Genomic DNA, 14,515 nt, shown 5'->3' with positions numbered 1-14,515 from the left:
TCTACCCCAGTTCATGTGAAAGCAAATTTAAAATTTCAAGCCAAAAGGAATACTTGGAATTGATGGTGGTGGTAAATATTCAAGAAAAAGGACAAGTTTGTGAACGGGCAACACAGACTTTGATAATGAACAACTAAACACGTTACACACTGGACCTTTAAGTACGCATAGGCATATTTTCCATCATTTAGCCAAAATTAAGAACTTAAACAAACAGCCTAGTACTTAAGAACAAAATACAGTAATGTCTGATTAAAGCTGAAAGGATTAATCGATTAGTCGATAGATAGATAGATAGATAGATAGATAGATAGATAGATGAGGAAATTTGAAATGAATGCGTACATAAGAGAGAGTAAATTAATTTGCACCAATCAAGCTGTTGCCAAGCAACCTGTGGAGACTCCAAGAAGTTTGCGGTCAATAAATAGTCCCTAGCTTTTACACTTGTTGTACAATTTAAACAAATTACATGTAACATGTTAATCTGTGAGCTTTAGAGGTGCTGTAGGTGGGTTTTGTTTCAGTTTGGCTAGCTGTTTCCAGTCTTCATGTTAAACTGTAGCCTTATATTTAACGAACAGGTATTAATCTTCTAAATCTCTGCCAGAAAGCAAATATGTGTATTTCCCAAAATGTCAAAATAATCCTTTCAGCAAAAAGGCCAAAGGCCAGAAATTGAGTGGTCCAAGCTTTGGATTTTTAACTGTTTATCGGACAAAAAAAGCTATTTGAGATGTCACTTGGACACTATGTTGGGCAGTTTCAATCTCAACTAGTGAAATTGTGTTGATCAAATATAGACAGATGAATTAATAATGAGTCACAGTGATATGTTTGATAAAAGAAGACAAATAAGAAAAAGACGTCAACTTCAGTATTTGATTCTGTATAATTTTCACATTTCAGTTGAATACTCAGCCCTTGTGTTTTCCTATTTGTCCAGTCAGTTCACTACACATTATCACGTTTTACTAGGGTTACAGTCAAAAGATTTATCCAGCAAAATACCTCTTCCTCCTTGCCAAGCCCTGCTTAACTTTGATGGTTATGGCCTTTCTTTAAGTCCATCATCTCTCTTACATCATCTCTCTATCATCACTTATTTTCATCCAGTGCTGAGGTTTACACCAAAGTAACATATCATAAAACACAATTATTTCAATTCTACATGTTGTTTGTTATGTATTGAACAACTACTTCTGCTTCCATTGCTACTACTTCAAATATAACTATTACAACTATAACAACAATAACTATCATTACTACCAGTACTCTGCTATGATAACTTTTATTGGTACATTGCAATTTAGCAATTTTACTTATTCCTTTTGACCTTTTTTTACCTGCCTGGCCAGTAAGCATGCTCTCGGTGTGGTCATGATTTGATGATGACTATAAAGTTCACCATTGCTACTTGTTGCCATTTGGAGCTGCCAAAACTGTGACATTTTAGCCACCAAACTCCATCCTGAAAGAGGAGAGGAGAAAGAAAAAAGAAAAACCTAAAGAAAAAAAGAAAAAACCCAACAAAACCTGTTGAGGAGAGGAGAGGCCTTTTTCTGCCAAGTGTGCACATATGGAAGTAATTAGATGTGGACTGCCAAGGAGTCTGGGCTGTGGCGTAATTGGGGGACTAGATCACTTTAAACACAGCAGGGACATCCTCACAAAGTGAAAGTCTGGCAAAAAAAATGAAAGGAAATCAATGAAACACACGACTAGAGGAGTACAATTTTTAAATCTGTAGCAAGATGGATCCTTCAGAAGCAGCCTTCCACTACCTAACACCATGTGACAGTGGTCTTTAACCACTACGACTGAGTGCAGGCAGCAACATGCAGAATCAAGCTGGAAGACTCAGGCATGGCAGGAAAAAAGAAGGTGAGGAGCACATACTGTAGAAGACTGTATGAAGTTTCCATGTCTCAGATTTCATCTCAGTACTGGATTTAGAATGAGAGGAAACTGGGAAAGATGCGGGGGTTGAAAATTAGGATTGCAGTCAGGAAAAGAACCTCTTTCCAAACGCGATTACACAATCTAAACCCACAGAGACGACATACTCTAGGGAAAGTCTGGGCTGAGGCCCCGTCTGGCTGGGAAGGTGTCTGAATGAGACCAGCGCTCTGATGCAGCACAGTCAGGGTCAATACCACATGAAAGAACACAAAGGAAAGGAGGGGAATCATATTCCAGATTTGGGCTAATATTTCTCGGGTGTGGACAGTGGTGGGGGCCGTGAGAATGAGATCTGTGTGTGATGACATGCAACACACAGTGCAAAGTACAATACACAGCTGCCACTGCCAGCACACCTCTTACTACAATCCTGACAGATACTGATTCAAATACATCAACACAGAAAATCTGCAAGTAGAGCACCGATCTGATACCCTTGCTCTCTTTTTCCCAAATTTTAAATATCTCATGTGGAACAAACTTTAATTATCTCTATGTAGGTTAACATGAGGCTCATGGCTGTTATTTCTGTGTCTGATCAATTTCACCATGAAACTCTGTTTTATCCATTTCATGTGTCGACGCAGGAACAGGAACTATAGAAAAAAGCAAAGTGTTGAAAGGAATTTTTTGTCTCAGTGTGCAATTTGTGTGCAACACTGAAATAGCCTACTGTATGTCTACGGGATCAATATTAGGAAATCTTTGCGCTTCTGTAGTTGTGCGAAGTAAGTAATAGTAAAAGCTCAGTAGATGGCAGCGCTAACTGAAACATTTGTAACGTATGTAACATTATTTATAAAGTCTCCATTTTCACTATAAAGACAGAACTATCACAAATCAAATATTTTGTTAGTGTTCAGGTAAGCTGCTTCATAGACAGCCAAGAATTCAAAAAGCTAGATTTTTTATCTTGTATTTTTATTTTTTTTGACTGTTTTTCTTGAATTTTATTAATAATGTTCTTAACATGTTACTTGTTGCTAACATGTTTTCAATCTGCCCACAGAGCCATAATATTTCAGCAAATAGAAAAATAGTACTTCCATTTCATTTTTTTAATCCAACTAAAGCTCTCAACAACAGGTGGTATTACAACTGCACTTCATGCCTATATTTCCTGATTATTGGATTCTGTTTAAATTAGCTGTGATCATGTTGGTTTGTCTTCAGAGCTCCAGGAGGACTCAATCATTTGTATGTTATAATAACATACAGTGGCTGTTCTCACATCTGCATCCTTCATTTAAGCTCGAGCCACACTGGCGATGCACTGGCTAATGTTTTCTGCAGATCTTATATGTGACTAGGTGTGTTCATCAGAGTGTGTGTGTGTGTGTGTGTGTGTGTGTGTGTGTGTGTGTGTGTGTGTGTGTGTGTGTGTGTGTGTGTGTGTGTGTGTGTGTGTGTGTGTGTGTGTGTGTGTGTGTGTGGAGGGTGTACTGTCTCCTGGAGAGCCGCTGTGGTTGAGTGACTGCACCACATTACATACTGGAAAGAGCACAACACTTAAATGCTGAGATTATAACAAGGATTTTACTTTCCAGCGGACTTTCCCTTTAAATCATCACCTCAGAGTTCATTAGCAGGATTTATGATCCAAAATCGCTCATTGAATCTCCTTGTCAGTTACCTTAGCGTCTCAGAAGCAGCAGCGCTGTGTGTTGTACCACGCCTTTGTCTTTATGGATCTAACACATTCCTGAGACAAGAGGTGGTGTGTTATTAAAAATCAAACGCACCTAAGAGTTATTTGGTGGTCTGAATGAATGTGAGGCATGAGCAGGCTGAATGGCGGGGGGGAGGGACTTGTATATGTGAAGCAGTTGTGTAATCATCATGAACCTTATTTTCCACATGTCAAAGAAAGTGGAGGAAGTTAATAATAATCCAGGATCCCATTAAAAGATGACTCATTCTGTATCTATGGAATTTAGATCTGGACAAAGCAGTAATTCAATACCTTTGCTCATTGAATGAAGACACATTGTACTGTCATTAAATGTATTTGACCATATATGGATTCAGTCAGCAAAGAGAACATTCAAAGTTGCTTGCTTTAAAACCTAATTTAACTTTGTACGTCGGCTTGCAGGTACGCTCCAATACAGCCAGGAAGCGTATCATTTTCCCATGCAGCACTCACTCCAACTAGAAGAGCGAACTGAAGTGAAAAGAACGACACAAAAAGACTGTGGCTGGGAGTCTCTGTCTTTAAGCTCTTCTCGTCAGAGTGTTTCATGTGACATACGAGTGAGAGCTCCTTCTTCATAATGTCATGATTCACTCCGTGAGGAGAAAGACAGATCTCTTCACAGCATGAGATGGCAGAGGGAACATATCTTTGTCGTATACTGTATATCATATAGCTGGGAAAGGACGGTAATAAAGCAAGACGAGGCAGAGATGTAAAATCCAGAGGATAAAAAATATAATGTGACGTCTCAGTGGGATTATTGTGATTCCAAGACACTTTTTTCCCCCCTTAAAGAAAAACATACTGTGCATTCCTCAACTGCTAAGTAAGCAAGCCTAGTAGACACCATGTATGTCCATGAGAACACATAAGGACATAGTCAGACACATTTTTCATATTTTCACTAAATTACAGGTAATAAATTGTTGTGGGAAAATCATACTAGTCTGTCCTTTTTTTGTAAGCTGAACAGAAAAATGTCTTTGCACAAGCACAAATATGTGTGTAATCACAAATAGAAAGAAAGAAAGAAAGAAAGAGGAAAGGTGGCCTCTGAGTGCCCTGTGACCACCCATCCACCCACCCACCCACTCACTCCTGTCTGTCTGGAGATGACTCATCTTCAGCCCCCTCCCTCCACAGCGTCCGCACCCTCCCAGCACAAAAACAACAAATTACAGCCCTACAAACCACAGCTGAAAAGCTCCCCAGCTTCACTGTGCTGAAAGCAGCGCAGACATCATCTCTCACCATACATATGTTACAATGGCCTGATCTGTCCCTTTCTTTGAACACGTTTTCCTGGTGGAATGACGAATAGCAATTTACCCAGTCTGCATCTGTGATGACGCTCACCGAGTCACTTTCACTATGATTCAGTCTGAATCAACCCACTCTGAGATTTAAAAATGGATGCCACAACACTTTCTGGTCAACATTTGAAGTAGTCTGACAATGATAATCCCCTATAAAACCTGACGTTTTACACGTCAGGTTTTGTACAGATTAAACAAACAAAATAATTTGTTTATTAGTGAGCTTTAGAGGTGCTGATGGGGGGGGGGGGGTGTTGTTGCCTTCAGACAGAGCCAGGCCAGCTGTTTCACCCTGTTTCCAGTCTTTATGCTATGCTAAACTAACCATTGAATGGTATCGATCTTCTCATCTAACTTGAATAGAAAGCACCGGTCTTTAACCGCTGGTCGATTTCTGCCTACTGCCTTTTTTTGTGCTGGACACGTAACATAAACTCAACTTTTGTGGGCTTGTTTGCTGGAATTTGCTACCTATGGTGTGATATTGAGAGCAGTGAGGCTCTACCATACTGTCAATGTTTAGCCTTGGACAACTAAAACAAGTAGTAAAGAGCAGCTGAAAGCTGCATAGACCTACAGTGTCGGGTGTTCATTCTCAGCGGGTTCAGCACTATTAGCGACCCTTTTACATTACACATCACTTGATTAAATATTAGTGTCAGAAGTTAAATTGAATCTAAAAAGTATTTCTATGAGTATTCCTCGATATTGTTTATTACTACTATCCATCCATCTTTAAGGACCTGAGAGAACCATGACCAAACAACACTGGGTCCAATGAACGTTTGCTGCTAGAGCTAAAAAAAAAAAAAAAAAAAAAAAAAATGGCTATCATATGACGTTCTTCCCTTTACCATCAGCTCCGAAGCTGGAAACCGCATCCCCAAACGCCTACCATCAACTGGCACTGTGAGACCACATACCACACCGAGCGAAAAAGAGCGAGGCATGAAGTGGGTCACACTCCAGCAGCTGAGCCAGACGTTGGGAGTAAATGACATAATCACTGCCTTTTGAAAACACAAACCTGCATACGCATTCCTCCTCCCCTTGCACAACTCTCAGTGCTCCGACAACCCCCAGAAACTCTGAGCTGCCCCGGCTTCAGCTATCCAAACAATAGCACTATGCTTTGCCAGGGTCAGCCACTGTCACAAAAGGCATTCATTACCTCTCACAGTACGCCTAAAACAACAGTTTAACCTTAACAAAAACTGGACAATGAGCAGACTTATCAGGAAAATCTGATCTGAGTACCAAATTTAATTCAAACTCTGCCTTGCGCAATATGATTTTCACATGTCATGGAAATATGCAGTGTGGTTTCAATCGCTCTTGGGTGGGCACAAGTCCAGCGTTGCCCTGTCACTCCCCTGGCAGAGATGTTTGTGGTAAGAGAGCCAAAGAGTCAGACAGGATCTTGGCACAGATCGGGATGATGTCATATAATGACTGTCTAAAAGCCTTGGCTATAGGGACCGGAGGGCAGGCAGGTAGACGAGTGCTGACCGTGCTCTGCTGAGATTATGTCAGATACCTGCCCTGCGGGACATACTCAGCACTCAGCACTGGTGCGCGTGGCAGGTAATGTCTGTAGGCTGTACAGTCTCAGGCCATGGTGGCAGGCAGCGCTGGCAGAGGCCGTGTTATTATGTTTACCCTGGCTAATCGCTACAGCTACAGGGTCCTGCAGGGTGTGGGTGCAGTCCCTAGCGCTCGCATTCCTCTGCACAGCTTTAAATAACTGCTCCGTTTCTCCCCCTCGCTAAGCAAATGGGAGGAGAGTGTTAAAGATGGCAAAGTAGGCTGTTTGTTTGAGCTCTCGAGCACCAAATACACTTAGGCGCGCACACACACATGCAAATATACACACTGTTCCCTTGTGACGTTACAAAAAAACACTTCATTACTTCTTTGTTTTCATAAATTAATTTGCTGAAATGCTTTTTTCAACCAGCCCAGCAGAATTGGCTGTTTTGTGTGCAGAAAGTGTTGATATGGAAGAGTCTCAATTTCAAAGGAAACTCTTGCTCAGATCATGTGGATTTTCTCAATGAATGAGCATTGTGGTGCAATCCTTACAGAAGTGACTGTGGATTTAACCCTTTCAACAACAAGTTTTCATATACAGTATCTATCACATTGTTGGGCTGTCAGACTGCTTTCAAGTTGGGAGACACCATGTTTTTAAGGTTTTTAAGGTGAATAGCAGGATTATGTTTTTTTACGACCGGGCCTTCTTTTTGAAAATGACCATGAAGTCTAGTCCGGTCAAAAGTTTGGGGTCACTTAGAAATTTCCATTCCATTCCATTATAGACAGAATATCAGCTGAGATCAGTTGCATTGTTTTTTGTTAACCAGGGCAGCAGTTTTCAGATTACATTATGTGCTTACATTATTGCAAAAAGGGTTCCCCAATGTTTTCTCAGTTAGCCTTTTAAAATGATATCAGATTGGTAATCAGAATGTGCCTTTGGACCATTGGATGAATGGTTGCTGATAATGGGCAATGTAGATAGTGCATTAAAGATCAGCCACTTCCTTCTACAACAGTCGAGAACCCTTTTGCAATTATGCAAGCACATAATGTAATCTGAAAACTGCTGATTAAAAAAAACAATGCAACTGATCTGTCTGTCTACACAGTGAAAGTACTTGGCAAAACCGTGGTAGAAGGTTAATGAGAACGGTAGATTCCAAATAACCTCATGTGTTATTTTCCCAACATGCATAAATAGACAGGGAGAGGTGACAGAATGTGCATGCATACATATTAAATCACACCCCTGACAAGAGGTTATGATGAGCTTGCAAATACAAATCATAATGCGCAAATCATCAAAAAGAAGAAGCTTTCACAATTAATAAGCTGCAAATTAAGCCTCCCACACACACACACACACACACACGCGTGTGTTTGTGTTTGAGAGGGTGGGAGCACGGGAGCCGTGCCCAGCTTCGCCCAATCCAACCTGTGGCAAAAAATAAGGAGTGCTGCAGGTTTTTGGTTGCCTGTGTTAGACCGCCTTCTCCAAAGTCTGGCACGAGAGAAAGAAGGAGAGTGTGGGTAAGAGCAGAGGGCTTTGAAAGGTAAAATAAACTCTCCTTCTAAATAGAGAGAAAGCAGAACCAGTTCTATCTACTGTATTTGACTGACGTGTCTTCATTTTCAGGCTCCCATGGACCTCTGACCCATGCCAAGGGAAAACCAAAACAAACCACAGATATACTACTGTCACTTTACTCTAAATAAAGAACCACATGGGAAATACTGAAATAGCCTTATTCACTTCTCAGGATGCCCATTTTAGGGGAGACAAGCCCAGACCGGGATACGATAAGACCACTTCCTGTGCAACATGAGGCCCCTTGCTTTTAGTTATTCCAGAAAAAGATGAGAATCTAGAGTAGCCTGGATGTCTGGAACCCTGATTAAGAGGAGATGCTGCTGAGATGCAGAGGAGAGACGAGACTCAGAGGGCTGTCTGGAGGCCCAGCAGCTGCTGACAGATGAGAATAAAAATTCACAGTAAGACTCATTATTGTTGGTAAGTAAACACACAACCAAGGCATTGGGTACAGATGCTGATTTTTATGTAACCACTTAATGTTGAAAGTATATCTTTGAAATATAGCTCTTCTTTCCCAAGTGGACAAAGTGTGAGACAGATGCACCCACATAAACAAAAACACCCAGTCTTCAAGGAGCAAAAAAAGCACCCTGTAACCTTCTCTGCTTCACCCTATCCTGCAATTTACACCACGCTTTCAAGTGCTGAAAAAAATAAGTTGGCCGTTGGACATTTTGTCAGCCAAACACATGGATATAATTACAAAGACAGTCTTCATCTGCCGGTAAACAGGTTCCATAAAGACATTGAAGAGGACATGCAATGGGATGAGCATGCAAAGGTTCATGCAGGGTTTTAACAATTTGTGATTTACAAATGGAACTCGCAACCATTCTCACATGCCTCAAGATGCACTCATATATTTACTCCTGACATAAACGATAACGATGCCTGCTCCCCCGCAGAGCCCGAGTATGACTTACAAAGATACCATGTGGAATCCAAGAAAAAGGCATATAAGGCTATAAACGCCAACTTTCCTCTGCCTGCCAACATGCCAGGGAGGCTTTCAAGTTTCCGTACTTTCATCAGTTTTAGGAAGTGTGAATTGAAATATAGATCTATTAATGACATGTGAATTCCCTGGAAACATATAGCCAAAGCATATCTGGCATGTTTTACCTTCATTGCAGTGACGTTATGCAGATTAAATATGTTGATTAACACTTGTTAATGAGAAAGTATGTAGTATATGAATTGCAGTGTATGCTAGAGCTCAGAGAACGTGTTGCCTGTCGTTCAGGTGATTTGTCCTCATGTACATGAAGCAGACATGTGCTTGTAGCTCATACATTTACTGTTTTGCCTCTCACTGCTCTCAGTGGCTGTTTTCAGCAAAAATGTCATACAATTCATCCTGAGGGGAACATGAATGCCTGTACCACATGTTTCATGGCAATCCATCCAATAGTTATGGAGATATTTTACTCAAGACCACAAATGTCAACCTCATGATAGCTCTAGATAAAAAGTCTGGGGATCACCAAAGACATTAAGATTAATCTTCTGGGCGCCATGAATGTCTGTACCAAACATTATAATAGTTGTTGAGATATTTCACACACCGCTTGGATGGCTTAAAATATGAAACATTAAATCTGGGATTTGCTTGCTTTTCTCCATTTATATCATTATATTACAGTATTTTGAGGAGGGGGGAGGGGGGGGCTATGACTCAGAGATAGCCACAAGATTGGCGGTTCGATCCCCGGCTCCTCCAGCCACATGTCAAAGTGTCCCTGAGCAAGACACTGAACCCTGACTGTCCACTGCTCGTAATGCTTAGGATGGGTTAAATGCAGAGATTGGATTTCACTACATTGTACTGTACGATTGTATGTCGAATAATAAAGTTTATTCTTATTCTACTTCTTTTTGGAGAGCTGGTCAGAAAAAGTGAACAATGTCAAAACAACTCCTCGGCACAAACCTCTGCCAACACCGTTCTCCACTTTGCTCTACAGTTGTTTAACCCTGGGATATGATTCATCCATCTTAAATGTAAGGTTAAATGTATTTCTGATCCTGTAAACATGCTGTTAGGGTTTAAAATATATGTTTTCGGAGCAGATGCATACCATGTCCCGAGTTTGAGTTTCTTATTCCCGGGCTTTCGGTCACTTTATCATGTCAACCTGCCCAATGAACTTTCTCACTCCATTACTTTTAAAGTAAAGGCCATAAAAATGATTCATCTTCAATGGCAGAAATCCCAGATCTGACTAAAACCTGACTGTTTCTTGGTACTCCTCAGCCAAATTTAAACAATAGCTTTACTGACTGAAAATCCTTGAACATATTGAAGCACATCCAGTCAAAGGTGTCCTGCACTTCAACTCACTTCCACACACATACAGGAACTACATTTGCTCAGATTGGGCCTCGCTGTTCTGACGTCACAACAGCCTCAATATGGAAAAGTCTTCATATTGTTGCTGCTACAGCCATGGCCCTTTTTAACATGGGAGAGATACATTTCCACTTGTCCACACCACATTCCAGCCCTCACACTAAACAACACACGTCTCCGCTCCAAGCTGAACCCACGATCCCCTGCCGCAAAAACTCATACACTCAGTTAAGATGTTTTCAGATACTTTGCGTGTTAAACCCAGGAGACAGTTGACTGTAGCTTTACTATCCAGACCAAATGTGAAGCAGCATCAGCTATTCCAGGAATCCAAAATGTCTTTCTTGAATTATTTGACACAGAAGCTCCAAAACGTGACGCACCACAAAGAAATCGGGGGAGAAGAGGGAGCGCTGGTGGCCGAGCCAACTCTCTGACTCTACAGCACTGCATGGTGTCGGGGCAGAAGAATACTTTCACCTAAGGATTCACTTGACCTGGATTAAATCCAGCCTGCTTACTTCCACATGGGCAAACAAATGAAAACAGCTGGAGAGGCCACATCTGTATGACCAACTACCTCTCTGTACTGCAAAACTTGCGAAAATAACTTGTTGATGATTCATTACCTCGACCAAGGAGGGCATGTTTTTTTTCGGTTCGGTTGGGTTTGTCGTTTGTTTGTTGGCTTGGCTGTCTGTCAAGAGGATTACAGAAAATTGACTGGCCCGATTTTCATGAAACTATTTGGAAGGGTGAAGCATAGGCCAAGGAAGAACCCATTCAGTTTTGGAGTGGATCCGAATCATGGGGCGAATACACAAATTATTTTGCACTTTCATTAACGTTGCAAGATAGAGCGTTTGTGTGTATTAGAGTGGTTTTGGAATAATCGGAGAAATGAGTTCCCAAATGGGAAAATTCACACAGCATTAACATTGTTAGATAGGGCATGCCTTGGTGGAAGTCTGCAATCTCCGAGTGCCTTTCTAGTTCTCACTGATTGTGTTAATGGCTTTCCACAGATGAATATAAGGCCATTTTTCATTCAGTATTACTGCATCTTAGCTTCTCCATTAAAATCTAAACGTGTGTAGGCACCCAAAGTAGCTGGTAAACTCTAGACAAAATCACCATTAAAATTTCCATGACATGGTGCCCTTTGGATGCTTTTATATAGACCTTAGTGGTCCCGTAATACTGTATCTGAAGTCTCTTCCCCAAATTTAGTCTTGGTGCAGAATTACAGCCACTAGAGCAGTCCCACAATGAGCTTTCCTTAGGATGTGCCATTTCTGTGTCTGTAGCTATTGAGGAGGAGAAAGGGGGGAGGGGGGGGGCAAGGTGGAGGGTGGGTGTGTGGCCTTGACCAACTGCCACTTTGCTTGTTTGAAAGCCATGATGTCTCTCTTTCTCATGGGTGGGCCAAATTCTCTGGGCGGGCAAAGCAGAGAAAGGGGAGATAACCTTCCTCCTTATGACCTCATAAGGAGAAGATTCCAGATCGGCCCATCTGAGCTTTCATTTTGTCAAAGGCAGAGCAGGATACCCAGGGCTCGGTTTACACCTATCGCCATTTCTAGCCACTGGGTGACCATAGGCAGGCTGGGGGAACTCATATTAATGTTAAAAAAACTCAAAGTGAAATTTTCATGCCATGGGACCTTTAAAAATTTAGGAGAAAAAAACAACTGTTATGAAATAGCCAGATGTGAGTTTTGAGGAGTGTTTCAGTTAATTGTGCTTTATTTCTTGCAAAACAGAAGAGGAAGGAAGATGGTTCTATCACCAATGTGATATAGAAATATGAAGCTGTTGCATCCCAGTATGCTGGGTCTGACATACAGCTGTTATCTATATTTTATTATTTTAGACTTTTAGACTACAGCTTAATATGGGGTTTATATCAGTTTGGTGAAAAGGGGATGAAGTGACTAATAATCAACATCTGCTGAAGAGAGAAATGACACTATCTGCCCAATACAGATATGTCGGTGAGAAGTTGAAGCTCCTTTTTTTTTTTTTTTTTTTTTTTTTTTAAATCACAGCTAAATGTTTCACGCGATCTATCAATGTGTAATTTTCTTGTTTAGCATCTTATTCTCCACACTGAGCGAGTAGAAGAAAAAGAAGATCAGTGAAATCCAGTTCTGGGCCGGAGACTGACGTAGACTGCAAGGCTCCACGTCTCACCACAGCTGATCTGATACAGCGCAGAAAGGCTCCACTCATGCCAACCAGACACTGGAGTCAGGGAGGAAGTATAGATCTTAAGAGTACATTTATATGCTATGTAATGAGCCATGCCTCAGTAATTAAAGTGTAATATGGGAACATTTTCCAGTGATGCAGTGGAGGGTAAACCCAGCTCACCTCGTCTTAGCCACCTATTTATTTGCAGAGCAGAGTTTTAGCCCACTTGACATAACTCTTAATGACATGTATTCTTGGTGGATAGGAGTAGCTGGTGTCAAATTGATGTAAGCTATAAAGAAGATTGGACCTTTCAAGGGAATAAAGGCCTGAATGAATCGGTTCTACATGTCATACTGTACTCAAGTACCATTTTGTGTGTGACCACATTTGATTATGTATATCAATTTTAAAATACTTTTTACTTTACATTCAGGAGGTCAAATTTGTACTTTTTACTTAACTATCCTTAATTGATCTGTTACAAGTTACTTTGCAGGTAAAGGTTTTTTTTTTTTTTTTTTTTTTAAATAAAACATAATGGTAAGATCATACAGATTGAAGTACCTATACATATTAAGTGTTACACTCAGCACCATCTAGACCAGCTTCACTTTGACAACTATCTAATACTAAAAGACACTGAAAGGGTCAATCTGCAGTACTTTAGCTTTTGATACTTACTGTTAAGTTGCCTACAACACTTTTGCTGAAGTAAGAATTTGAATGCAGGACTTTTCCTTTAATGGAGAAACATTTTCCATTTTTACTCAATTAAGTAGGTGATTTTAATACTTTTTTTTTCCACGACTGCCTTGTAATAACATTAAACACTGGGCCCAATTTAAGCATTTTATGGAGTTTCATGGTAGTAATTGGCACTTTTATTGCCTAAACTAACGATTCGAAGTAGTTACTCTCCCTGAAAAAGTGTTAAGAGTCAGATTATCTTGCCTATGTAACTTTTTCATACAATATATTTAAAGATCTATATTTTAAAAAAAATTAAATAAAGTCAATTTATGAGCAAACAGACCTCCCTCACCTCCCAAAGGGCTCTATAGAGGAGAAACTGTAAACCCAGAGGTCACAGCAGCACTATTAGTTAATCGCAGCGGCCTAATTTTATCCCCTCGTAAATAAACAGCATAGTTTCACTCACCGACCCTGAAGCCCTGTCCGATGAGCGTGTCTGCCGCCTGCCCGTTCTCCGCGATCAGCGTGGTGTTGTTGCCCTGCTCGCAGGTATCCTGACACTGTCCCTTCAGGCAGATCCGCTTGCAGATGAGAGGAGCGATGACCACCTTGAAGCGCTCCCGTGTGGAGGAGCGCTCCGTGCACCACACCAGCCTGTGGACGCTCAGCCAGATGACAAGCAGATGGGCGATCAGAGTGGGCATCCTGGCATCCTTCACTGCCCTCCACAGAGACCCGGGGACATTCAATCACAAGTTGACGGGGTCCAGCTCCAGCTCAGAAGCGCCTGCTTTGTTAACCGAGGCTGATTTTTGACTTCTCATACGGCGGAGAGAGAGAAAAAAAAAAGCGCGTCCTCACTCCTGTTTTCTCCTAAAGGAAAAAAAATAAAAAAATTACTTCCCTCTTGTGGCCAAGCGATCCGTCTGCAAAACCGACACGTTTGACATCTTTAAGAAGTTTCTCGTTGCCCTCGTTGCTGTTGTGTTCAAAAGTTGGCCTCGCTTTTGTCGCTCTTCCTTCTTCTCGCCTCTTGCTTTGGAGAGTTGGAGAGAGTGCGTATGTGGGTTTGGGAGAGAAAGAAGGGAGGAGAGGAGAAGGGGTGAGCCAACCCTCTCTGGAGAAACCTGGCTGCAGGCCAGCCAGGCGGTGCAGGAGCAAAGCTGAAA

The 14,515-nt window shown here is 41.3% G+C and overlaps 1 protein-coding gene across 4 annotated transcripts in view; it reads right to left on the bottom strand.

Moving 5' to 3' along the window:
• The window catches only part of ltbp3 (latent transforming growth factor beta binding protein 3), a 36,108-nt gene extending 21,593 nt beyond the window's left edge, over nt 1–14,515 (bottom strand). For 3 of the 4 annotated variants that reach the window (XM_039778047.1, XM_039778049.1, XM_039778048.1), the window contains exon 1: nt 13,813–14,514. In XM_039778047.1, the coding sequence (XP_039633981.1) occupies nt 13,813–14,050 (238 nt within the window). In that variant the 5' untranslated portion in view covers nt 14,051–14,514. Of the gene's footprint in view, nt 1–13,812 lie in introns of all 4 variants that reach the window. The other variant, XM_039778050.1, reaches the window with a different exon arrangement.

The sequence above is a fragment of the Perca fluviatilis genome, chromosome 16 (genome assembly GCF_010015445.1).
Source record: "Perca fluviatilis chromosome 16, GENO_Pfluv_1.0, whole genome shotgun sequence".
In the NCBI taxonomy this organism is placed as follows: domain Eukaryota; kingdom Metazoa; phylum Chordata; class Actinopteri; order Perciformes; family Percidae; genus Perca; species Perca fluviatilis.
The sequence above is the reverse complement of the archived record's forward strand: the minus strand, read 5'-3'. Positions and strand labels throughout refer to the sequence as shown.